Source organism: Apus apus, chromosome 2 (genome assembly GCF_020740795.1).
Source record: "Apus apus isolate bApuApu2 chromosome 2, bApuApu2.pri.cur, whole genome shotgun sequence".
Lineage (NCBI taxonomy): Eukaryota > Metazoa > Chordata > Aves > Apodiformes > Apodidae > Apus > Apus apus.
The window spans coordinates 132,556,183-132,583,786 of NC_067283.1; the positions used below are offsets into that span (position 1 = coordinate 132,556,183).

A 27,604-nucleotide genomic window follows, 5' to 3' on the forward strand; every position below is an offset into this window, starting at 1 on the left:
AACTGTAAAGAACATTTTATTCTTATCTAATGTTTAGGGGGCAAGAAGAATATTTGCAGCAGGATGATAAAACAGCACATTACCCAATTCCATATGACTCAGCATGTATTTTTTAACTTAGAGACTGTAATGAAAGGCCATGGTGCTTCACAAACTGGTTTGCTCATTTGCTGAGAGTCAGAGACTTTGTGGGACATCTTCAAATGTAACATGGGACTTTATTCCCTTTTCTGCTATTCAGTAACTTACTGACATGGAAGGAGGTGAATGTGCAGTTAGATAAAATGTAGTCATCTAAAAAGCCTGTATTTACTTCAGCTGCCAAAGAAAGAAGGCTGGTCCCATGTATTGATCCTCGCAGGAGCTCAGCATCTGGTGTTGTCATGAGTCAACATTTCAGTCAAAGCTGATGTTCTTATTAATGGCTGCTGCTGAAGTGAACCCACATTTTTTGTTTTGTGACTGAATAGTATTATCTACAAAAAGTGAGGCCAAAACCGAGGGAGCTTACTTTCGGATGTTTGTGTCCTCAGTTTGTGAGAGTACACTTCTGGGCTTTGGCAGCTACAAAGCCCACTCCTTCCCAATCCAAAGGGCATGTTTGTCTCTTGATGAAACAGTCCTTAAGCGAGTCTATTGAGTTCAGACTTATCCATTGCGTCTTTCTGATGGCTCGTCTGTTCATTTTTCTCTTTGTATTTCATGTGAAAAAACACACCTCCTATAATTAAACCTGAAAAACAGAGAACACTCTTCAGTATGAGAAAGGAAAACGTTCTGAACTGGACCTGACACCCACACTGTCATATCCATACTGCTTTACCTCTTGAACAGAAGCAAATGGCTTTGGGGAATGACCATGCAGCATTGGACCAACAGTATGTTCAGGGGCCCAAGGCACTGGTGGGCAGGATCAGATGCCTCAGGACTCAGGAGACTTCTCCCAAAGGAGAATTTCTCCTCTAGGATCTGACCTGATGGCAAAGTGTCTTTTTTATCACCTCTCCCTTAAAGCAGTGATTTGTCATATTTGTCTTGAACTGTAATCCTTGTTTTTTGACCCCAGTGGAATGTCAATTCTGTCACAGCAAAGATGAGACTACTGACAGCAAAACTGTCCTTCAGGAACTCCTCGGTACCTGTTAGGAGTAGTTGATGGACACCAGAGATTTGTACCTGTAGCTGAGAAAGACTGAGATTTCCTTCTGGCCTGGATTAGAAGTGCTTATAACCTTTATCATCACTTGTCATACCCAGTCTAAGGTGTCTAAGGTGTTTGATGAAAGATGTTCTCCCATCAGAATGGATTGCCTGAGGGTTTGTGGAGTATTTTTTATTTTATTGCATTTTGTTTTCTAGTGTCTATGCTCTGTATTTCTTTTAATGGAAATAAGACTACTGAGGATCCTCGCACTTGGAATGAAAGATGCTGAGGCTGACAGTCTTTAGCTCATGCAGGAATTCATTCTGGTGTCAGACAAGCCACTGAGTGACAGCTGGTTTTATGATCATAACTTCTGAGCTTCAAGGCCAAACTCAATGTTTGTAACCTCACTGGGTTACTGTAAAACCTTTACATATATTTCACTGTTTTTTCCACTCCCATCTCTGATACCTATTAAGTCCACCTGAGAGGCTATCATCTGATTTTGCCTTTACAGTGAAAAAAACTTGCTATTGAAAAAACCTGCATACTAATTTCAGAAATTATTTTTTGAACCCTTTGTGAGCTACATACACTGTGTTTTTTAAAAAGTCATAAAGCAGTAGCAACTTCTGCTACGGGCTCTGAAGCTGACCAGCTCTCTTGTAATGAAAAGATCTCTAGAGAGTTATCCAACATAATTTTCACTTAAATGTGATGCTGTACTGAGGGATCAGACTAAGGCATTGGGCCAAAATAAATCATGTGAGAAGCCTAAACAGAGATTATAAAGATGTAGTTTAATGCATTCTCTGTCAATTGCATAGTCTAAGTATGGTTTCTTCCATTTTAAGTTCTTTGAATATTTTGTTTTCTCTTTTTATCTTCAAAAGGCAAACAGATATGCATCACATATGCATCGGCACCTTCTCTTGCTTTTGGAATTTGTATATTACAAAAGAAAATCAACACAGAGCTTTTTGTCTTTTTAGGTACTGAATTTGTTCTTGGTGGTTCATTCTCTTCTCTTTTAGAATTGAAGTAATGGTAACTTATATAAGTTCTTGGGTTTTCTCCATTTTATGCTCTAATTTAATCCAACTCTTTTGAATATGAGGTCTGCTATGTATTTAATTCCTTTTCTTTGATTTTCTCCATGGGTCTTTCACACTCCCTCCCTTCTCTACAGCTGAGTCACAGTTTCCCAGTCTGGCTCTAGTGACCATCCCATTCAAAACAGGACTGAGCACTTAATTCTTCTTGCTCTTCACTTCCTAGTGCACTGGATCCCATCAACAGTCATCCTCCCCCCTTACACTAATAAAGAGAATACTGAAGGAGCTAGACAACTTATGGCAGGACACCTCTCTATCATCTGCCAAAGGTCTTAGGAGTCTGGGGAGCTCCTTGCTGCCTGGAAGCTAGGCAATGTTATTCCAGCTTACAAAAAGGGCATGAGGGAAGACCCAGGGATCTACAGACCTGTTAGTTCAACCTCAGTTCCTGGAAAAATTATGGAGAAGATCATATTGGGTACTACTGAGTTATGTAATCATCAGTTACAGACAGCATGGGTTCACAAAGAGAAAGTCCTATTTAACTAATTTGGTATCCTTTTATGATAAGGTCACCTGCTTAGTGGATGAAGGAAAGGTGGTGGATACAGTTTTCTGCATTTAGTGAGGCAATTGATACAAAGGACATAATACTGTTCACTGCCACTTAACCACATAGCTATGTTCATGTAAGTGCCAGTTTCCCACAAAGCAATTCTCCAGCTGAAAAATGGAAACCTACGAAGCTGAAACAGGTGAATAAAGTCATAACTGTAAGCTACAGGTATGGACACTGTAAGCATGATATCCCTTAGTACCATTATTTTCACTAGAATCTAGAAGCCAAAGACAAGGCTCCAATCCTTTCCCTGACAGGAAAAAGGCAGTAGGTAGCAATGAAGTGACAATCTGCTGTAAGTGCAGCATTTTCTTCTGTCATAGCTGCTTGCTGTCCCATGGTATGTGCATGCAGAAGCACAGTCCAAAGAAAGCTATTCCTATGACCAAAAACTTACAGGTTTGCAACAATTATGATATACATAATGAGATCTCCCTCTTTTGCTCATTCTGCAACTAACATGATATTTCTTCACCCAACAAGTGAATCAGTGTCAGAAGTGCAGCAGCACCATCATATCTTGGAGACCTGTGTTCATATAAACAAAAAAAAAATGACGTACCAATGACGAGCAGGACCCCAAAGAGAATCCCAACCGCCTGGCCAACAGTTGGCCAGTAGTGCTGACGATCTACTTCAATAAAACATGAGTTTTCACTTGAACACTTGCAGAAGTTGACTGCAAAAAGAAATGCCATGAGGTTAATGAGTAGTTTAGTAGTCCAGTTTGATTATTCATAAATGTAACTGTTGTCTTGAAATGAATAATTCTATGCATAATATACCTTCAAGATGCACTCTGTTTTCCAAAGGCGGTTTTCCATTGTCATTAATTATTACTGGAACATAATACACCTTCTCTTCAAAGTTAGTATGTTTTGGAGAGAGGTAAGCATGCGTAGCTGCAAGTAGGAAATGGGACATTCATGTCAGCACAAGAAAGAAACCCTAGCTCAACATTCATCAGAACTGCAAATGCTCTTTTTTTAAGGCTGCTTTGCATGTGATGGAAGTTCTTGTTTTCCCCCATGTCTTCCCAGGTCTCATTGGCTTGCGGGCATGAAGTCAAAAAAGACCATCTGAATGCCTAGTCTGGATTTCAGCATAATGTTGTCGTTTAACTTCCTTCCTAATTTCCACAGCAGGCCAAATCTGATTTTGGGTAGTGCTGCACTGATAGCATCACACCTAAACCAAGAATATGACCCTCCACTCACTGAAGACATAACCAACTTAAATTGTTCCCAAGACATCTTAGTAGGAGAGAGCATCCTCCTAGCACACTTACATTATCACATCTAAGACACTTTAAAACTTGGAAAAGACTGTAACAGCCATTGGGATCAGACCAGAGGTCTGTATGTTGTCTCTAGAATAAGTGGAGATTATAATAAGAAAGCAAGCATGGAAGTTATTTTCTCATAATGTTCTCCCAACCTGCAACCCTTTTCAGCTCAGGGGCTTCTTAAGCAAAATGTAATTTCCTACTTTGAACTTGTAGAAACTTTCTACATACACAATATGCTGTGTATGTAGTCCACATGCAATGAAGTCCACAGTCAACAACCTCCTCCTTCTATCTGCACTGGAAATAACTCCCATAAGCTTCATTTGAGGCTCCTGGGATTTTGTACTGGAGGAGATTGCAAATGATGAACCTCTGGCCACCCTGATCATAGTGTTTGTTGTTTTACAGACCTGTATTGTATTTTTTTCCCTACTCTCTTTCAAGCTAACAAATATTAGCTTACTTTGCTGCATCTATACTCTTCCTTACGTTGGGCTACTCCAAAAGTCTGACTATCCTTGTCTCCCTATCTGAACCTCTTTCCAGTTCTGCTGCATCGTTTTGAAGATGGAGAGACCAGAGTTAAAGATTTGAACAAGTAATGGATTTATACAGGGGCATAATGATGTTCTCTGATTTCTTCTGTGGTTCTTTCCTACTAATTCCCAATATTTGATCTGCTTTTCTGAACACTATTGATAATTTGATCTCACATTTTCATGAAATTACTTACAGGTCTCATTTGGGACTCATAATGCCCAGCTCAGCACCCATGATTTCAAATGTGAATTTGAGAGTCTGAGGTTCATTTCAATCTGCCATTTTATTGATCAACCAGCTCAGTCTTGCAAGGAAGTCCTACAGTTCTTCACACTTGGTTCCTACTCCAATAATTTTCTACAATGAATAAACTTTGCCTCCTCCCTGCATGCCCATATTTTTTTACCCGCACAGGTCCTAGCAAAATCCCCTTTGGAAAACCACACCTTCAGTCCAAGATCTGACCATTTACTCCAACTCCTGAATTATAAAGTTTATCTTTTCAAAACTTGTCCCATTCACCTCATGGGAACCCAACTCTCTCTAGGGGGACACTTCATCAAACACCTTGAAGGATTTCAGATAGGCTCTATTGGTCAAGGACTTATCCACGTGCTTACTGATCCCCTTCAAAAAACTCCAATTGGTTTGTGAAGCATGGCATGACTTCCCTTTGTACATGAAATGTCAGGAATAGACAGTTTGAGAACTTCTGTTTCTTTAGTACAGGTGACCTGTAACCATTTACGCACAGAGTACATTTTATTTTTACATGTTTCATCTTTCATAAGTACTAGTGATATTTCAGCTTGCAACATACTAGATGTAATCTCTTGAAAAAAATTACTAATGACTTAATGAATACATGCCAAATGCACATAATTTCTCAACAACATAATTTTTTTTTTTTTCTACATGGAGTACTGAATATGCAACAGTAGAAATTAAAAGGAATTCAACATTTCTTTACAATGCCCAACAGAGTCCCATATAATGATAATAATAGGCTTATTAACTTACCATTGACTTTTGAGACTTCCCAATTATTTTTTGTATCCATATCATCAGCAAGAGAAAAAGTAAACGTTGAGAAATACCACTGTTCATCAGCATCAGTAGCTTGAATTAAAGTTTTCTCTCCTCCACTGAGTGGGTGGCAGAAGAAGGGAGGAGAATCCATAGCTAACCTTGGAGGGTTGTCATTCACATCACGTAAGTGCAGCACCATGGTTGCCTGGGATTTCTGAGCTGCGTTACCTACAGAGTTTAACAGATTGCAAAGTTACACACACACACACACCTTGGACTTATACACTGGGTTGTAGCTCTTGCAGCTTTTGTATAGGTACACCATCAGGCAGGCATGGGAGGTGGTATTATGTCTGCAAGCTGCAGAGGCAAGGTCTCAGCAGGTCCTGAGGAACTCCTGGTAGCTGCCACCACTTTTTTAAAAGTATGGTTAATTTACTCCCAGCATTGGCTAACTGCAGAACACTAGCAAGTGAAAGGAGGCAGATAGACAATCATATCTGGTAGGTGGTCACATCTAATGTATCTAGTAAGTGGTCATATCCAAGTGCTCTTTGGAACACTTTTAAGCATGGAACTCCTTAAGTTTCTCATCTCTCTCCTATATATTGGAAATGCAAGTCAGTTTTCTGCCTTGGGACCAAGACAAGGGGCCCAAGAAGAGCTTTCAGAGACCTATCATTTCTTCAGCCTGTTCCTGCAGAATCATCCCATGATCACAGAAGCACTCCTTTTTCCTGACATACAATCAGTCTTTACATGTGTCCTCCAAAACAGTGGCCAGCATTATTGTTTATCTGTGTTTAACAAGGGAAATCTAGATTTATACCTCTTTCAATTAGGTACAGTCCAGAATTTTTAACCCCTATTCAACGCAGCTCACATAATGAAATCCCCCCAGACAGACTATCAGACTATCTGAAAGATTCTAATGGCTGGAAATAAGAGCCATGATATATTTCAGACTAATAACTGTATTTGTTTTATTCATGATAAAATGAAATTCTGTACAAGGTTGCAAGTTACTGTTCAGGTATGTTTTCAGGAAGCCTAATCATACCTAGAAGAAAGACTAAAATCTTTATAGCTACAGAGGATAAAAAGTGGCAGAAAATGTTGATGCTGAAAACACTGAAGAAATTCTAACCTTCTCTGTTTGCCTTGTGGCTCAAGAAGATGTAACAGCATATGACAGCTAACCATGAAAGCTATTTTAATTTTTCCTATCTAGAACATGAAGATTTCTTTCAAGAAAGACAAGTTCTTAAGAAATACATGCTTCTAAGGATACATCACGTGATCCTGTCAGGGGAAGTATGAGAATTCCTCATAAAACAGTAAGGGCTGGGGATTCCTCTGTGTGTATGTGCAGTTGTTTCATCACTTACTTAGCTCTGATGCAACAACATCAACTGTGTATATTTCTTGCTGTTCTCGATCCAAAGGGGAAGCAGTGTATATCTGACCAGTAGTTGAATCAATTCTCAGCCATTTCCTCGCATCACCTTCTAAGGAGTATCTTTGGAAAGAAATAAGAAAAAGTCACATATACTATTCCAAGTCATAAAAAAATGCTGACAAAGCAAATATTTCCTTATTGATTTCAAGCAAATGGCTTGATTACGATTTTACTCAAAGAGAAGGTTCTTGAAAGTGTCTCAGTACTATTGCAAACCAGGAGGGCAGACAGGCAGAGGGAGGCCTAAATAATTAGAATAAAGAGTGAGAGCAGAACTGTGGGAACACTGTACTGCAATTCCACCTTCCTCCTAATTGGGGAATCTGGGGTGTTCCTGAGCTTTTGGTCCAGAACTGTGCTCTGTCCCAACTCCATGTTCGTCTCTCCCCATCACATCTCCCATGCCTTAGTTTTGATGGGAGAAGAGGGACCAGTGCAGCCAGGCACCCTTTTTTGGATCTGCAAGGGACCAGGACCCCGAGGTAGACTACAGTGGTCATCTGCTGCCAGTCTGGAGCAACCTGCAATTAACATCAGGGCAGCCCTGGAACAGCGAGTGCTTTAAACATCACCACATAATTGCTTTTAGATTATTGTTTAAAAAAACCTTAAAGTCTCTGGGTATTTACTTGTACAAATTTAACCACGAACATATGACCCAGTTAAAGCACAGGCATTTGCTGGAGTAGATGTGACCTGACCTTCTCATTCAATGCTTTTGTTCTTTCAGTACGCCTTGCAGCAAAACCAGCATGCTGACATGCTTGTACATCAGTAACTTTTTATACTTTTTACTTTATGTCCTTTCACCTATTTTGTAGCAGAAATGTGGTTTATGTAAATATGAATTCCTGTCATCTGTCTCTGTCATCATCCCCCAGAGTTTCTGGACTATGTGGCTCACTTTCAAACCAGTTTGACAGATGGCCAAACACACTAAGTTCCCAAAAGCTGGGGGAAAGTAGAAAGCCAGATGAGAAACCTCTGGGAATAAAAATCCACAGGAGGCCTAACAGTCACATTCTGCAACTTGATTAACTCCTTGATGTTTTGTTGAATTTTAGTTAAATTTCAAGGATTGTTTGTTTTGGGTTGATCTGTTCAGCATCCTGGCTGGAATCACACAGCAAGAGACCCAAATATTTCTTCTATCCAGCCCTACTGTGTAAGGTACATTTATACCATGTAGCACAGCACTGTGCATAGCTCTGTGAGCAGGCAGACACTCAAGGTGACTTGACCATACACCAGGGCATTGGGCCACCAAATGAGCCAGGCTGAGGTCCTGCATCCCACTCACAAGCATAGGAGTTGTCTTGAACAGAGCTTTGCATATTCAGTGCAAGAGGCATATCATCTTTGGCAGTTAGAAATGAAAACATTGTCAATTATAGACTTAAGCTTCACTACAGGTTGTGAGTTTTGGAGGAGAACAAGCCCTGTGCGGTTTCCCATCTGACATGAAAAGCAGCTACTGTCCTACTGGTTCCTAGGGATACTCAGTATGTGCTTCATTAATTTGTCAAAGGCATTATGGACATGGAAACCCTCTTATTCTCAGACTAGCTCTGCCTTTTTCCTTGAGACATCAATCAGCCTTCTTCCCTTTCAGTTTCCTGGCTCAAAGGTCCCACTGGCTGATGCTTATCACAGCACAGAATGAAAGCTGGTTAGAAAAGCACTGCCTAGCAATCTGCTGCAGGGGTGTCACCAGCCATCACTGTACCACACCTCCACCTTCTACTAGGAAATGAGGCTTTCGTGAAAAACTCTTTTCCTGCATGCCAAATATTGGGCAAGTTTTCCTTGTGCATCTTTTAGAACAATTTTCTAAATCCTAAATTCAATAGATAAGTCATGGTCCTTCTCTTTTACCGTACAGCATCCCCCTCAGGATCATAGGCCTCCACCGTCACAAGCAGGGTATTGACAGGAATGTCTTCAGACACTTCTTCTTTGTAAACTGTCTTGTGGAAAACAGGTGGCTCATCCTCATTTGTTACAAAAACTTTGAACAAGGCAAGGGAGCTTGAGTTGTACTGCACGCCTGTCACCAATGGTTCCGGGTTTGTGGCATTGATCACCAGGTTATACACTGGATGTGTTTCAAAATCAAGAGCCTGGATAAATCAGGAAAAAAAAAAAAAGAAAAAAGAAAAAAGAAAAAAAACAGTGCTTTCAGCAATGGCTCTGCTGTTGTGGGGAGCTCCACTGAAAACCTCGAAGTCCCCTTCTTCTCAAGAAGAAGACTGCATTCCAGATACAGCTGAAATAAGGGAGAGCTGTCTGGAGTGAACTGACACTGGAAAAAGTCAATTTAAATGAAAACATATGCCCGTTTGGAGGCCTCCACAGCAACTGTGTTTGCTAATAATGTTGCCACCTGCCCAACTAAGTTTAATAACTATATCCTGTTTACAGAAATAGTATTTATAGCTCTGTATAAGAAAACCTTGAGTGACCTCTGGGTGACAAAAGTCATGCGAGGGTTGTTACACTGCATAGTTTCTCACAATTTCCTCCTTGGGAAAAAATGACACTGAGGCTGAGCCTGAAGATGGTCCACCAAACGTTGCATCAACCTGCCCTTGGCCTGGCCAGCAGCAGATGAGCTGGATGCAAGCAACATGTCATCTATTGGAAAATGAGTGGTAGGCTTTCTGCGCCTGTAGCTCAAGGACCTTCAAAACGACTAATATCAAAGGGAGAGCACTTTTGTTATTGAAATTCATGGATACAGTAGAAAGTGTCCCTTGTATTCCTGTCTCCAGCATTCAACATATGGGATGTATCACGCACTGCAACACATATTAACCTTGGCTTTGTCACAGTTAATGTTAGCCTCAGCAGAAACAAGCTGTTCCTGCATTCAGACATGCTGGTCTCACTTGCATCTCCCGTTGCAAAAGCCACTAACAGCCCAGAGCACCAGCAGGGAGGAAGATCTGTCCCATGGCAGCCCACCACCATGACCACAGCCCATGGAAGTGTTTACTCACTTTCTCTTTTCCAGAAAAGCTGCTGCAAAATAACTCAAATAATGCAATACCTTTTTCTTTATGGTGCATAAAGTCCTACTTCATCGACAAGAGCCTGCTCTGCTGAAGAAGGGGGCTGGCAGCAGAGCTAGCAGAGGGAGCTGCTGGTGGCAGTGGGTGGATACAGAACAGCAAAGGCAGGAGGATATGTCTACTTCAGCATAGTGCCTGAGCCCAGGAGTGGGACCTCCTGCAGTCTGTATCATGCTTAGGGTGTCCTCACCCCACTACCAGCCAGCACCAGTCCCTCTGCAAATCATCACCTGGGCAGTTACTGCTTATGACAAATATATATATATATATATATACACATATACATATATATAAAGGAGGAGAATAAACCAATCTATTTACCTTGTTAATCTTGACAAACCCACGGTTTGTTTCAGGATCTGTCTCTATGATGAATGTGTTGTTTGGATCTCCTTCCTTCATTTGGTAAACTATGTGGGAGCTCCCTGTGAAAGGCTCGTCTCCATCTGTAGCTTGAATTTCTAATATCACTGTTCCTACTGGGACACTTTCTGCAACAGTCACACTGTCATACTGAGGAGAGAGAGATTGTTGAAACATGACACACCGAGCACCGTCTGTGGATAAAAACTTGAGTGCAACAACAAGCTTCTGACCCCCAAGCATGGATGTATTTCAACCCACAGCAGGCATGTGAGGGAGGGAAGGGGGGGGTGCACTTCACAGCAGAGATGTAGCCATGTTAGAGAGATATACAAAAGCATGAGTGAAGTGAGTACAGGTGAGCTACCTTGCTGCCCAGAGAAGACGGACACTAGAGCCTCTGCAAAGTTGCTATATCCTCTCTTTTTGGCTGTACAATTATCAATGATGGGATCTATGTCAGTGGGTAAGCTACTAGTATAGCAACAGTCCCAAACTTTACCTCCTCTGTTGAAACCCTCCACATTCATGCACCATAGAACATTGCCACATTAGCATCCCAGCTCTATTTACTCTGTTTGATGTTTGCCCTGAATCAGCAGTCTCATCTTGAGACCAGGTCCTGGACCATCACCTTAAGATGAGAAAGTCAACAGCCTGCTATGTGGGCATGTGGTTTCCATATGTCTAAGCTTCAGTTACCATCAACAGAGAGCTGGGTAATGCAGTCATCAAACAAACACAGCTTCCTCAACAGGACACCTACACCTGATGGTCCAGACAGCTCTCCTGAGCCTACCACCTACATTGTCCACAGGTACAGAGGGAGCTTAGACCCGTAAATGTAGACATTCCGGCCACTGCAGTGTCTTCAGGGAAGTTTGGGCCAGCAGGCAGAAGTCACAGAAATTCTGCAGGCCTCTGGAAGAGGCCAGCACCTCCACCAGAAGAAGAGGTGAGGGCCTGACACCTGTTCTGGAGCCAAGGGTCAGCAGGTGTGCATTTGGGCATGGAACACTGGACCACTGTTTGTGGTTAAAGTAAATAGAGCCTTTGATTTCCATTCACCTTCTGGCTTTTCTAGATACATTAATACTGTGTTTGGAAGGGCATTTGGGAGATGTTAGTTTTTCTCCATTTAGCTATTTTAATTAATTTAAAACCCTTTTCTTCCCCCTTTCCCTCCAGAACTTACATTTCTGCTGTAATAGAATAATTTTTTCTGTACCCATAGTTGTCTTCTGAGAAAAGTACCTTATATTTCAGAATTAACTATGAGTCAGTCCCACTGTTCACTGTCTAGAAGGAACTTATATGCAGGCTTTGCAGAAATGTCTTATTTCCATTAGTGGATTGCACCATTACTTGTTCTGTAAATGGTTAGTTTCTCATTAACATTCTGTAGACAGTGAATGTATGATCAAACATTTGTCAAAAATTATTGGGACATCAAGTACAGCATTAAAAATACTTACATCTGATTTTTCAAAGATGGGAATCTGATCATTGATGTCGATGACATGTATTTCCACGTCACAGATTGTTTGGAATACTGTATGGAAAGAGATCAAACAACGTCACAACAACCCTTCTGCCAAAAATAACTTTCCTCCAAAAGTGTTCACTGTGAGTAAAAGTGAGCACTGCCAAGTTGCCCAACCCAAGCAAAGTCCTGCTGTTTAAGAAGTACTTAATCTCAAATATCTCCTAGTCAGTAGCAACCCACTCTCTGTCTTACTATTCACTTTCCTAGTTTCTTCAGCATTGTCCCATCCTGTTCCATTTAATGTTAGCTATGATGTGTCAGCTTTGTCAATATCACTTTTGCATGTCAAAAAGTAAGACCCAGGTTGTTATGTTAGCTTGTCCTCTCAGTGGGACATCTGGTAGCACCCTCATTTTCATTACAGCTGGACTTAAACTTCAGATCTGTGTAAATTTAAGTGCTACCAGAGCAGGCACGCCCATAGCAACTGGGGCTTGTGATTTCAAAAGCATACTCTGTCTGCTCGTGTGCTATTCCTATGTTGCTGGATTTTAGTATTACACAGACTCGCTTCATGAGCTGAAAGTTAAGGAATATTCTAAAGAAAACTGTTTGGATGGAATTCAGATAAGCATCTAAAACGAATCACCAGCTTCTCCCTCTGCAAGGTTTTCATATCATCTGCCTAAGCAACGTTGTTTCATTTACAGACATGTCACACTGCTTTCTCTACCTGCCAGTTCCTCCATCCACAAGTTTTGCCTGACTGTGAATACTCCAGCACAAAACTTTCAGCTTTAGTATGGAGTTCAATTTCCTTTCCATTGAGTGAACCACATAGGACTGCTGGGGACTTACATAATGGTCAAGAATATTTTTGAAGGTTAATCTCAGCTTTTAATTTTTTAAAATACATTATCTGGACTCTCTGAGCAGCTGTGTTTAATTTATTTAATTTTTTTAGTGAGTCCCTTTGAAGTATTTTTGGGGGAAACCACAATCATGATCTCTTCATTTTTTTCCTCCATGGAAGGAAATATCTTATGAGAGATCTTGTCAGCAAGCTCCTCGATTTATCCACACTCTGCCCTAGAGTGGTTTCCCTCCATACTTGCATTATGAATCATGATTAACCTCCCTGAATCTTGAGATGTACCACGCCAGAGCAAGCCAGCTGCCTGTCCAGTGAATCCTCCACGTCTCCTCTCATCCCCGCTAAGCACAGAGGACGCCAGTGTGAACAAAATTGTTCTGATGTGTACCAGCAGGTGTTACATACCTGTATCTGTCACCAGCACTTTCAAGGAATAGTTGGATGCAATGCGCTTGTTTAACGAGCGGCTAGTTAACTGCAGAATCCCGGTGTCTTGCTGAATGAGGAACAGGTTACTCTCAGGAACAGCAGGAACCTGACTTTCAATTTTGAAATGCAGACGAGAGTTAAGGGTGTTCTCCTCATCCATGTCTGTAGCAATCAGGGTGCCAATATTACTTCCTGTGGCAGCGGAGAGACCAGAGTCAGCCAGATAGTGCAGCGGCCCTATTCCTCTGCAGAGGTACACACTGACAACAGTGACACCAATGCAAAGAGGAGAGGGGCAGTAAAAACACAGCCAGATGGAAAATACCACAATGGACACATTAATTTGACTCCTGGGAGTTTTTTCTGTAGCATCCCAACAAGCTGTTTTGGGCTTGGGAAAGTCCAAAAGGACTGGGCTGAGTGTTTTGATCTGAACTGACTGTAATAACAGACCCTTGAGCCTTGAAACCAAGTAACTGATGTGAAGACTTAGGAAGATATTTCAGTAATGGTCCACTGCAGTTAAAAGCATTGTGCTGGAGGAGCATCTGGATGAGGGGAACTTAGGCTCATGAGACTTTTAAGGCAGCATTTCTTGTATTAGTAGTAGAAGGGGTGTTTTTCTTGTTATGTTCGAAGTAGTTGTCCATAACTGTGGTTGTTGGAAAATGCTATTTTCAGTAGGGGTCTTGGGCCTGTTTTCTCAGGTTTTTGAAATCCTTTCCACATGAATTATTTAAGTGAAAATAACACGGCTGTTTGCACAGGAAAACGTTTCATTAGGAGAGCTACATTTCACTCTCTGGGATCAGAATTTCTAGCTTTACTTGCACCCAGCTGGAAACACTAACAGGACTAGAATCTCTAAAAGAGTAGAAGCTGTTTTCTTACCTCCACTTTCATTTTCTTGAACTTCAATTACAGTGACAGCCTCCTGGCACACAGGGGGATTGTCGTTAATGTCATCTACGATAACATGAATCTGCAGAGGCTTGTCCACCAGTTCTCCCGTGTTATCTTTTGAGATCACAAAGAAAGTATACTGCAATAGGAACACTGAGATTAGAGAAGTTGAATATCTACAATATTTTGGACAATATTTTGACAATATTTGACAATATTTTGCATTTAAATGTGTAGCTATGGGAGTATTCCATGCAAATTAAATATCCTTTCATATGTTTGTTCAGTATTTTCACTCTGTTTAATTCAGTCCTCTTCCATCACTCCTTAGTTCCTGAAGTCTGAGTTCTCAAAAGAATTTAAAAGTCCTGAATACTTCACTGTACTGTGAACTTGCTCTTGCAAAAATTCAAGAAAGGCAAGAGTATGTAATTTTTGTCACTGTGCAAATTTATCTGTCACATACAGAGATAGGATTCCTCCAGCATATCTGATCTTTGGCCTATTCTGTGCCCAAATTTTCTTACAAAAGCAGACAGAGGGTTTTATGTCTGAAAGACCCCCAGATAGGGAACTTCAGGGTAACTTTACAGTTGCAGCTGCTAAACTCTGCTTCTGCTGTGGAGAGCTCCCTGAGGCCCCTAGGATCTGGAATAGATCTGAAACATCCAGATCTCCTGCAATCCCTGCACAAATGCTGCTGCCTACCTCTTGCTCAGGCACCTGCAATCCTGCCATGGTTGGTCCATGCAGTACATTATATATACACTTTGGGCAGTGATTGCTACTGCCAGACCCATGGAGAAATGTTGTAGGCTGGTTACACTGTAGTAGATAGTTGTGCTTTCATTCTATCAAGTCCTTCCCAAAGAGAAATTACAAGAAAAAAAGCTTTCATTTCTTTTTTTTCCCTCTGTCCTTTTGAGTGAGCTTTCTTGTATTTACTCCTACACCAATAACCAGCTTCCTGTTATGGTCTCTCCCATCAGTGAGTTTTTATGTGTTTACTTACACTATCATCTTCTTCCCTGTCCAGGGGTTCAGTCACATAAATAATCCCTTTCTGATCAATGGAAAATGGGAGCCTGGGCAGCTTTTCTTTTTCAAAAAGGTCATAAATTACATCTGGCTCATTTGAGTGCACCTAAAAACACAAAAATAAGTCAGGATAGGAAGTCTGAAGTGTAGACTGAGATTTAACAGGGATCATTTCTGGACCACAAACAGAAAAGATTGCATTCCTGTTAGGTTCATAAAACAGAAAGTTAACAGTTTGGCAGGGTCTTGGGGTGAGCTGCAGAAAACCAGACTGATGAACCACCTCTGCTGTCTGAATTGTTGTGGCAAAGCCATTCTAACTCAATTTCTCTAGCTGTCCAGATGGACTATCACACTACTGTTTTATGGAAGGGTTTGGGGATGTGGAGCTCAGCAGTGACACAAGAGAAGAAAGCATTCTGTGTATTTGAATGCCTTGACAATAATTTGTTCGATCTCCTTACACCGTCTGTTCCTTACTGTTGTTTTGGTTTATCTAATTCAGAGATGCAGAACAAGAAAATGAACAACCATTTAAAACTGCATGTATGTGTGTGCATGCTCTTTACATGCATCAAAGTCTGTGATGAAGGATCTTTATCGGGATGCTTCAGATTTCAAATGAAATGCAGTAAACCAACTGCCAAACCAACGAAGGAGTCAGTATTACTGTTTTATGTTTCATACTATATATTGCAACTGCATTTCATTTTCCCCTAGGTAGAAGCAACATATCATTCGTTGCCACGTGACATTTATATCCCAGTGAACCCAGAATAAGAGCACTGTTGCATGTTAGTTTTACTTCCACCTGTTTTCACTCTGGACTTCCTCAGGCTGTCACTGAGGCTAGTGGGAATAACACCGAGTCAGTTACTCTTGCAAACAGGATCCCAGGAATCCTGCCACATCCAAGGGATGATGGCATTGGGGGTGTTAGTGCCAAGGCATTTTTCAAAGTCAAACATTTCTGAAAGGCTGCTGGCCTGTTAGTTAATATTTACTGGTGCATACATCGCTATCGGTCTGCACTTATCGGCAAAATATTTTGCGTTTGCATTGTGAAAAGAGGAATGCTGCGGGAATGCAGAATGCTGGAGGAGGACATTTCAGTCCTTCCTAGGTATTTTTGATATAGCAGCTGTGCTATATCACCCAAAACTGGTCACAGCAGATGTCCCTGGGTGCGGGGGGCTGTCCACAACAGGGCTGCAGTGGAGCTGGTCCCCTGCCAGGCTCTTGTGTGGATGGAAGAAGCTAACCTTAAAACAACCTTCAACAGGTTAGCTCTTGGTTTGTCCAGAGGAGCCCTGCTGGTTTGCCCTGGAGGGCCCATGGTGTTCGAGCGAGGCTGGAAGCACTCAAAGAAACCCACTGGGAGATAAGAACAGCATTTCCACAGAGGCACCCAACTGCCACATGTCTGGGAGCTTCCATAGAGTGTCTCAACATATTTATCTTTCATATTGTGCCAAATAGCCTTGTAAAGCACCAGGTTTCTTCCAGTCATTATACTGGAACAAAATTCTCCAAAAGTTTTCACTATTCATGGGATATTCTCACTCACAGGCCTTGTCAACAGTATCTCTAAACTTAAGGGCAAAGTCCAGTCACTCTAATGTTTGCCTTGACTGTATCTCAATCACCTTCAAACCATCAACTTTCATACTAGCAATAAGTTAATGAGACCTGCATTAAAGACCATTTCCAAATAATACTATATAAAAAAATAACTGGGAGGTGCCGAAGTCCTTCTGACAAGCCTGGTGTTGAGAGCAGCAGGGACACCTTCACAGTTAGCTGGGACAAAATTACTCTGCAGCACCAAGTAAAAGTGCAGGGATTGCAGCCAAGGGCCCTACCTGGCTGATGGCGACAGGGTACTCGTTGGTTGAGTTTTCTTGGATGTGAATGGTGGAGGGAGCTTTCCACAGGCTCTCCTTCACAGTGATGATCACATCAGCGCTGCTGGTGAAAGCATTCGTTGTCATCCCTGCCATGTCCTTCACAGTGACAACGAGTGTGAAGGTGTCCTGCTTTTGAGGATCTAAGTAATGAGAGCCTAGAGACAGAGCAAAAAGCCAAGTGAAATGAGGCAGAGGTTGTGGAGAAGCTTCATCCTCTCATTGTCTCTCCTACGTGCACCATGCTTCTTCATCTGCTCCAGGATCACTCCTTAAATGGGCTTCTGTGCCAAGTCTCAGCAAGTTGTCTCCTCTGGCTTCTCTGAACAACGCAGCACAGGATCTTGTGGATGTAATCATATGAGACCACTGTGCTGTGGTCTCATATTGTGCAGATGCATCACTGAACAGCCCTCACTCCAGTGAGGAATTTGTTCAGCCCAGCAGAAGGCACAGGGGTTTTAAATCCTTGCAGTTTAGTTGGGATCATGTGACCAGCTGAGTTGGCTCTGCATTTTTCATGTTAGTGGTTTTGGTTTTCTAGATTTCAAGAAAGAATTAATCCCTATAGGTGACTCAGCATGGTCCTGAGGACCAAAGGATCCACCTCCATTCTCAATGTACTTTTAGATCACCATCTCCATTTCTGCTAACTTCCCTTGAATTTGCTGGTGCACAAAGAAAGTTCCCCAAAAACAGGGCCTCAGTGGATCATGTCCCACTGACTACCTTTCTTCAGAATTTAACCCAAGAGCTGTGGTGTTGTTTTGTTCCTAGGTACATCCAAGAACTCATGCTTGCTTTTTGACAAATAAGAATCTTTTTACATACCTGCCCTACTGGCTGAGATTGCGCCAGTTACGTTATCGATCTGGAAAAGCATTTCTGTGTAAGGGTTGGGGAAATGATGGAGAATGCTGTAGGTCAGCTGTGCATGGGGAGTTGTAGGATCATCTGCGTCAGTGGCATGGACATACATGAAGGGCTTGCCTGTTCAGGTTAGAGAAGAAGCAGTGGTGATAAGAGGAGACTGAAACTTCAACACCGTCTATGCAAGTGGAGCTCTCAAGCTAGGAAGGCAGCTTACGGGGAGCTGCCACTGTTCCATCTCATGTCTCACAGTAAACCATGCCTGTCTGTGGAGGTTACATTGCCTGTGTACCATCCCACAGGTCCCTCCTCTGCCACGTCTGCTTAGTAGGACCACAATAGCTGTGAAGATCAGTTGATAAAGAAGGAAACAGAGCTAACTCAGAGAGCTATCTACCCTCCGAGAATGCCTGCACCAGAATGTAGCTCACTGGTCTCTCTCTTTAAGGCTATTTTGCAGTCCTTATACAAATAAATGCAACCAAAACCAGCTTGAGAAAATGCCAAACAGCTGTAACACAGTTATAGTTAAAGGAATGATCAGACAGTAGAAAAAAATATGGAAATGCATGGTAACATGAATGAATTTTTGCCTGTTTATAACCAGTAAAACATTAAAAATCTATTCAAGTCTGATGCAGTTGAAGAATCCAGTAAAATGGTTTTCTGACTCCATGGAGCCTTATATGCATATTCTTAAGCAAAAAAAGTTTCTTCCTGAGTCTGTAGCCACAGTGACAACAGCTGGCTGAGTCCTTTGTTTCATTTCCAAGATATGAATCTTGAACTGCTCTTCAATGCTTTCATTATTTCGGGACTGGCTCACTGCAATCCATAATCTAAGACACTCTCCTAAATACTAAGGTTCAGCCCATGTTCAGGGAAACATCACTCACAGTAAACACATACCCTGTGTATTTGCCTGTTAAGGGATAGTTGCAAAGCAACAAGTACTATGAAATATTTCTGATTGCACTCATCCCTTCACAGCACAGAATGGTCACCTCTTTGCCCTTTCATTATGTTATACCTGCTTGCATCCTGATTTTGTGCAATCCTGTGGGACAAAAACTGATCTTTTTTCAGCTTGCCAAAGTATAAGCACCCACTCTATCCTACTGTGCAACTAATTTACCTAATTTCCTATTAACTATAATATTGTATTTATTATAGATAATATATAGATAATATAATATATTACATGTTATTTGTATAATACATAACATATAATAGATGTTTACACTATTATATATTATATACTATTAATAATAAGACTATATTATTATTGCTGTTGTTATTATTATTGTTGTTATTATTATTATTATTACCTGGCCGGGAGTTCTGCCTCACTACTCCAGTGTACTTTGTCTGGTCAAATTTTGGTGGGTTGTCATTTATATCCTCCACATATATTGTAACAGCATATGGACCTTTTACTGTATCTCCCTTTTCATCCAGACTTTCCACCTTTATTTTGAAAAAAAAAAAAAAAAAAAAAAAAAGGAACATCAATGAAATATTTTCGTATAGATAAATTAGAAGATATACATGAACATCTGGACATCAAATGCCTCACATTCTTACTGTGAGGCAAATCTGGTGAGAGCCATCACTGGCTGGCTCTGTCTACAAGGACAAAGTAACCACAGGAGCTCACTGACAATAATTCACCACAGTACCTAAAGCCAAGAAAAAAAATAACCGGCTCCTGATTACACTTTTCAGAGGATAATTTCTCACTTACAGTCTCAGCAGACTAGTATTCTTGCATAGCTAAGGCTTTGTAATTTTCTTTAAATAGGAATAGATACTTTCTAAAGAACAGGGAAAAACAGAGGACTCAACTGTGTTATTGTAAATATCAGCTAGAGAAATTAGTTCTAATTGCATTTTTGTCCCAAGGAATTTGACTTATTTTTCATCCTTCTTTGACTTTAAAGCACCAAATATATATCATAATATATATAATACACATAATCTATATAATACACATAATATATAATACTATATAATATTTAATAATATAGTATATATAAAATAGCAAGTACATATTGTATATTCTGGAGCCCTGAAGACAAGAAGGACATGGAGCTCTTGGAGTCAGTCGAGAGGAGGGCCACAAAGATAACTAGAGGGCTGGAGCACCTCTCCTATGAAGACAGGCTGAGAGAGTTCATAGAAACATAGAACAGTTTGAGTTGGAAGGGACCTTAAAGATCACCTAGTTCCACCCTCTCTTAATGGTTCAGCCTGGAGAAGACAAGGCTCAGAGGAGACCTCATAGCAGCCTTCCAGTATTTGAAGGGGGCCTACAGGAAAGCTGGAGAGGGACTTTTTACAAGGCCTTGCAGTGAGAAGACAAAGGGTAATGGCTTTGAACTGAAGAAGGGTAGATTTAGGTTAGACATTAGGAAAAAATTCTTCACTGTGAAGGTGGTGAGACACTGGAACAGGCTGCCCAGGGAAATTGTGGATGCCTCATCTCTGGAAATGTTCATGGGCAAGTTGGATGGGGTTTGGAGCAACTTGGTGTAGTAGGAGATGTTCCTGCCCATGCAAGGGGTTGAAACTAGATGGTCTTTAGGGTCCCTTCCTACCCGAACCATGCTATGATTCTATGATCATGTCTGTTAGGCTGTATTTTTGCCTGCACATAATAGATTGGATAATTATTAATTATGACTATTCAAGCATAATTTTTCAGTTCTGTCATCACTTCTTCTGGTATGTAAAGGATTCCTGTGTTTAGGATTAATAACTCTGGGGGTATAAAATTGTCTTCTCTAATTCCAGTCCTAGGATGTTTTAGAACTGAGAACATGAAAGCATAAACCTGAGTGCCAGGTTTTAGAAAGGGAGTTAAGGCTAGCTGTAACATCACTGTGGACTTTGCTCAGATATTGATGCTCTCACTATCATGTTGTTGTCAGTAGCTAGTGCCTTAGAAAAAGACAATACCATTTTTGACACAGAATAAGAGCATAAGGCTATACTGAGACCAAAAAGTCACCTACCCTCCTGTCCCATTCCCAACAGTGTTTATGAGATCCTTATAAAAAGAGTATAACAGTAGGACAAGTACACAGTGCTTTTTCCTCTAATAGCCTTCAACACCTGCCAAACATCTTTCTGTTGTTACCTAACAGAGGTTAGATCAGTGTCCCTGTGTCTAAGTGTCATTTACTCACATAATTTGATGCTAAATAGGTTGTAATCTTCCTAAGTAGACTACAATAGTTTATTTCCTCATTCTAGCCATGGAATTCACCCTATCAGGTGTTATCCCTATCCAGGGATAGATAACAAGAGATTCTCATTTATGCTGCTAGATTTTAATTCCAGTCAAGTGTCCTCCTCCTATTAGGAGAATGAAAGGGTTGGTGCTGGCATCAGGGTGATTTTTGTTTTCTTGACATAACCTTCCTGTGTTAAGGAGCATTTCCTTGTGCAAAGACTTTCAGAACTATAAAACCATACCAGCAAAGCTCAATATTAAGAATGAAAAAGCTGTCTGCAAACATAGACAAAAGAAACTATTTGAAATGTCAAGAGATTTTGAATTTAAAAAAAAAAAAAGATAACTCTCCTGTCTTATTTTTCATTGTTTGATGGTGTTTTTTTTTTACCTGCAGCTTGTGCACTGGTTTGGTCTCCCAGTCCAGAGACCCATTGAGATACAGGATGCCTGTCCGTGGCCCAATGTCAATTATTCCATCTTTTTCACCAGTCACTCTGAAACTCACAGCAGGTGGCTCAAGTGTGAACTAGAAAGGATAAAAATCAGAGGGAAAAATAATATTTTGTTACACATGTTCACTATTATCTAAATAATTTCAAGCCTTTGTGTCTTTCAAAATCTATTGCCAACAATGTGCTTGGCTGGGGGAATGATATTCCAAGTGTCTGCTCAAACAAATCTGCTCTTTTCTGATCCTCAACAGAGGAGTTTTTGCATTATTTCCTGAATGCTGCAGGAAATCCTGACTGTGGTTTCTTTCCAAAGCAAACGTCTGCTTAGGAAAGGGCTTTGTCTGAGAAAGGGAATGGAAAAAAATGACACGCATCCTCCATTTGCCCTGGAGCTGGATCTGTCTTTCTGTGGTTATGGTTTTAGGAAGAAAACCTCAGAGCTGAAGGAAAATGATGACATAAGTTACATGAAAACCCATTCCCTAGGAATTCTGATTTTATTAATCCTTGTCTTAAGATATGCTGTGAAAATGTGCTCGAGAGAACAGGGTTGAATTTTGCATGTAGACTCTTGAATTCCCAGATAGAGGAAGTCAAAGTTAATTTCAGATCCTCTTGGGGGACTGTTCTTCCCACCAACACAGATGAGAACACTGCCCATGTGGACAGTGTTTGCAAATTTGACTGGAGAGGATACCAAGAGCCACTTGATTACCTGGTAAATGAAGCGCATTCCCCCTCCTTCTGGAATATAGAAATCCATGTCCTTCAGAGGCCCACTTACATGCAGGTCCCCCAAATTCTGGCACAGAGCCTGTGAGAGAGACAATCATAGAATCATAGAATGCCAGGTTGGAAGGGACCTCAAGGATCATCTGATCCAACCTTTTTAGGACTAAAGGGATGGAGGAAGCAGCTGGGGGATGTCTGCAGCCACCATATGTGAATAGCAGTTATTAATCACTGAGCCTCTTCCAAGTTATTTTCCTGTAGTGTAATGGGAGAGACTCTTGCTGGTTTGCACTGAACATCTCCAGGTTCTTCAGTGCACATCCATTTTTCAAAGCAGTGTTATTTTTTAACTAATTTGAAAACAAACATTTGGCCCCCATTCTAAACCACTACATAATTAAATGAGATTTGATCTACTTCCAAGAGCAAACAGAAGCACCAAAGAGCTGAGTGTAGACTGAGAGCAAGAGGAAACTCATAAAAGCATTTCTGGATCACCTCTGTGTCCCCAGCAGGCCCAGCCATGTCTCATCCAGGAGCTGCACAGACCCCCAGCCACAAGTGTGTTGGGAGACCCAATGCCACACCCGGGTGTGGGAGGGAATTTGGGCTGCACCCCTCATAATTTCCTCAATAAAACTAAACCTTTTTGGTAAAGGCAAAAGGTGGACTTCCCCAGGCTCCCTACCCCACCACCCTCACTGATCTGGGCAAGCCACTATGGTCCTGTGCCTTCACATCTGTTGCATGTGACTGCAAACCATAGCCAGAGGAAACCAAAGTCCTACTGATCTTTGGCTTCTACTTCATGGCAAAAATGTCATGAAAATCTGTCTCAGCTTCTGTTTTCTTCCTAATGTCTGGCAATGCCTTCGCATGGTGTTTTTGTGGCCAATTTCTAAGGAGTCTTATGTTAATTTTACAACCACCTCTTTCCTAGTGCCCAAAGACCTCAGGACACACTCTTGCCCTAATGTTTCAAGGTTGTTCTTGTTTTCAAACAAATAAACAATCGGGAAAAAAACCAAAAACAAACAAAAACAAACAAACAAAAAAAAAACCAAAACAAAAACACCCGAACTAAACCAAACCAGCCTTTGCATAAAAGACGATTCAGCCTACTGTTCAGATAATCTACCTGCTTCTCCAAAGGCAAGGCCAAACTCCCCTGAATGTCTACTCTTCTCTCCCTGACACCGAGACCTTGCCAATGCTGAGGAGCTGCCGGCCAGAATTAGGGCTCCATCATTTGGCTGCATGGCTAAAACCCACTTTCTTCTGCTGCAAAAATGACTTTATTCTGATTTATAAATTCAGAGTGTCATGGCCACCCTGTCCATCACTCCACGGAGTCAAGGACTCTCTGGGAGTGCATGTTTTCTGCTGCATGACTTTTCCCCTGGATTTGGTCCTATTGCTGCTGGGACAGCTATTCAGCCTCTCACAGAAAAACACAGCCTACGTATTACCAAGGGAAAACTTCATTCTGACAAATAGACAACTAAGCTCAACACTATTTACCCCAAAGCGCTGCTCTGTGTGTCTGTATCACAAGTGGTGTTGGAATGACACCAGATTCTGATTAATTATAGCCAGAGATGCTGCCCTCCTCACCTACAAGGGTTTGTGACTCTTTTTGCAAGCAGCAAAACTAGAATATTGTGAGAATGGGGGAAGGAAGGATGCTGGTTAGCACTGGTACAGTAGAAAAATATCCAAAAAAGCCATGTAATAGGTACACATACTAAGAAAGAAAACCTTACAGCTACTCTTTACTGGTTTTGCTCAATGCAGGACCCAGGATCTCACCTGCTACAACTGTCCCCATGTCACACTGACTGGCTCCCCAAGGGCCATTTTGTGGAGGGGTTTTGCTCGTGCATGTTCCTCACCATGGAGGAAGAAAAAGGCTGACACCATAAAACCCAAAAGGTTCAAAGTGCAGGCTGTGAAGCAAGTAAGAGATATCTCTTCCTGTCAATTAAAATTACTTTATGTGGACCATAAATATTTCCAAACGTATGTCTACAGTATGAATCATGACTCAAGGGCCTAAAGGGGAAACGGGGCTTTCCCCTTGGCCTGTGTCTGCTGGCATCCCTTTTGAAGGCAGCTGTGCCAGCTGCAGAGTGACTCCAAGGGGACAGCTCTGGCATGGGCAGCAGCCCTTGAAGTGGGGAGGGAAAACTTGCTGTTGCACATCAATCCCACCCCCAGGGTCTCCATATTCTGAGGATTTGTTTTATCATTATTTTTTGTAGACTTGAATTTGACTCTTTTCTTATCTTTTCTGTTGATTTCAATGGTAAAGTAGAAGCCACCACTGTAAACTTTACAGACATCAATTAATCTATTTAATTCAATAGATGAGGTCCATAAATAATGTAATTAACACATTTTAGCTCCAGAAAGCCTTCTGAAAAGGGATTAACATAGATGGAATAATGAGGATAAATAATTCATATACATGGTTTAAATACTATGCCATTATATGTCTTAGAATATGTCTTAGAACACATTTCAAATGCCAGCACATGTACAGATTATAATACATATGAACATATGATACAGATGTCTTCACTATTTGATGATTTGTTGCAGTATTTTAAAATATTTTCTAGCATGAAATCCACTAACTGGAAAAAGAATTTTCTAAGAAGAAAGTACAAGAGGCAAAATAGGTAAACTGGTTTCTTCTAGGTTTTTTAATTATTTTTTTTTCCTGATGATTGACACATCTTCTTAACTTTTGGCCAGTGGGTCACAGGCATGTTGGAGCCAAGCTCCCACAGCCAGCACTGCAGCCACCAGCCTGACCTGCCCGTCACAGCTGCTAGGCAACCTTTGCAGTTTGCTCCCAGATAAACACAGGGAAAGCTGTAACTCACCGAGTGAATGACGAGCAGAAATTGAAGTCCACACAGCTTAAACATACTGGCATATGCTTTGTTTCAGCTCCTGCAAAGAAGAGGTGATAGGCACTTTAACCCCATGGAGTTGGCCCAGTCTATCTGCAAATAAAGGCTACAGCTAAGCTTTCCCAAAGCTATCAGGAGAAAGCAGCTGAGGTGTGAGTTCTGAAGGACCAGAAGCAGCCCTGCCCATGAGATACGAGACCACTGCCATCACCAGGCTGGCCAGGAAGGTCATGCCCTTCAGGTCTGCCCCCAGTGGTGCAGATGATGCCACATGTGAGAGCCTCTAACAGCTGCCAGAGATTGAAACTGGTGCACAACTTCAAGCCATTCAATCTCATTGTTGCAATGATCCTATGTCACACAAGCCCCATTTTCATTTATGTTTTGCTGAAGACAAGAAGTTCACAGGAAACACTATAACCACAAGGAGATGAAGTTCTTGCAAGGACCATCCTGAAGCCTCTGTCTTCCAGCTGCAAAAAACAACCGCTGAGTGCAGCTTGCTGAGGCAGAGGAAAGCTGGGGGTGTCTGCACCCCTTAAACAACACGGCTGCTGGAAAGGAAGTTTCCAAGTCCAAAGAGGAAGGACTGCCTTCCTTGAATTTCAAAAAATGCTGAGCACACACTGCAGTGACTTGTGTTACATCCTCCTGGAAACTCGATGGGCTCCTCAAAATTGAAATTTTGCTTTCTCACTACTTCTATATTTTAACAGAAGGGACGTGGCCTGTTCTGAAGAGAGGTGAAGCTGGCGTACAGTGCTGCCATCTCCAGTGTTGCTCCATTTTCCTTGGCTCACATCTCAGGTATCCTTCAGCCACCACAGCTCTGTCCCATGAAGGCTCCCAAGGAGAAGAAGGCAGTGTACCGGCACGGTTCCCTCCAGATGCCTTCCTGCTTGGGCTTCCCATTATCCCTTTCTCCCTCACCCCCCTTTTCTTTCCTCAACAGCCAACCAAAAAGGGGGCCTGTAAATATAGAAACTGCTGCCCACACTGCTTGCATTTGTCTCCAGCACTGTTTTTAGGTCATGCCACAGGACTTTACCTTGCAAATCCCATACTGAGCAATGTCTTACCGTGTGTGCAACCCTTCAAAATTACTGGGCTCTTTCCTGGAGTGGGAGCTAGCTGTGTGAGTACTGCAAAATAAAATTACACTCCTTTGAAACCAGAGGTGGTCAGCAAAATAATTACATTTGCTGGGAAATAAGGGCTGAAGGTGAGGCCCCTGTAGCTGCCTTCAGCCACAAGAGCTGGGCCAGGCACAGGCAAGACAAAGAAGCAGAGAAGACATTTTGAACCACCTGAGAAGACACTTTGAGCCAAGACACAGCAGTGGAAGTACAACCATTTCTTAGGTTATGGGTTTGGATGGTAAGTGCCTTCGCTGGTCCCCCCTCTTTGAATATAAATATAATTTCCTAATGTCATGCCATTTTCAGTGCCTGTTGCAAGGCCAGGATGAGAGGCTTGATCAGCCCTCGAACATTAATTTCTGCCTGGAAGCTGCTACCAAGTCTCATGAAGCATCACACTGCCAAGGACCAAATCCCCAAAATACATACTCTACTGCCACTCAGAACAGAATTATAGTATATAGAAACTCATACAAAAGTTTTCAGTAATAGTTTCAGATTAGAATAGGATCAACTTGACTAAAAGCAGCCTGAGATCTGGCTGAGGACTGGAGCAATATTTTCCCCTTCATTTCTTAGTTTCATTTTGGTGCTATATCCTCAATATTTCTATATGGTTCCCCTGCCTGAACAGAAAGCTCTAGGATAACCAACATACAAATATCCCAGCAACTTTCAATAATAAACACTCAGAGAACAACGAACATTCCCAGAGGTTAAAGATCAGTAACAATCACAAGTACTTGGTTCCATGAGAAAAAAACCACAACAAATTATTTTCTTAAATGATTGATTTCAGATGTTCAAATTCAGTAAAGAAAAAACAGAGGAAATTGATCCAAATCAAACACAAACCAGACTAAGCCTTAGCACAGCAGTCATCCATTTTACAAGGACAGCTGAGTTCCTAACACTGCCAGAAAAGCCTTCATCAGAACTCTTGCTTCAGCTTTTAAAATCTTTCCTCAAAATGAGTTAGATCATCCCTTACCTGTAGCATGAGCGGCTTATTTTGCTCTAGAAATGCTTCTTCCTTTCAGCAGTGGCAGTCAC

At 41.5% G+C, this 27,604-nt stretch overlaps 1 protein-coding gene across 1 annotated transcript; it reads right to left on the reverse strand.

Annotated features, from left to right (window-relative positions):
* CDH17 (cadherin 17) lies at window positions 1-27,604 on the reverse strand. The gene is made up of 18 exons (XM_051610679.1): window positions 27,543-27,604; window positions 25,383-25,452; window positions 22,478-22,576; window positions 21,699-21,836; window positions 19,401-19,539; window positions 18,034-18,192; window positions 17,161-17,360; window positions 15,273-15,404; window positions 14,249-14,399; window positions 13,334-13,549; window positions 12,044-12,120; window positions 10,527-10,718; window positions 9,010-9,254; window positions 7,064-7,194; window positions 5,667-5,903; window positions 3,604-3,720; window positions 3,381-3,497; window positions 1-733 (listed from the first exon to the last, which is right to left on the reverse strand). Exons 2-18 carry the CDS (start codon window positions 25,425-25,427, stop codon window positions 624-626), a joined length of 2,505 nt encoding a protein of 834 aa, XP_051466639.1. The 5' UTR covers window positions 25,428-25,452; window positions 27,543-27,604; the 3' UTR covers window positions 1-623.

What these genes read in the sequence shown, in the direction of transcription:
- CDH17 (XM_051610679.1), bottom strand. Translation starts at nt 25,427, where the DNA reads ATGTTTAAGCTGTGTGGACTTCAATTTCTGCTCGTCATTCACTCG. An exon ending in TTCTGCTCGTCATTCACTCG is followed by an intron (nt 22,577 to 25,382) that starts GTGAGTTACAGC and finishes TCTCTCTCACAG; the next exon opens with GCTCTGTGCCAGAATTTGGG. An exon ending in GGAAGTCTCAAAAGTCAATG is followed by an intron (nt 3,721 to 5,666) that starts GTAAGTTAATAA and finishes TCCTACTTGCAG; the next exon opens with CTACGCATGCTTACCTCTCT.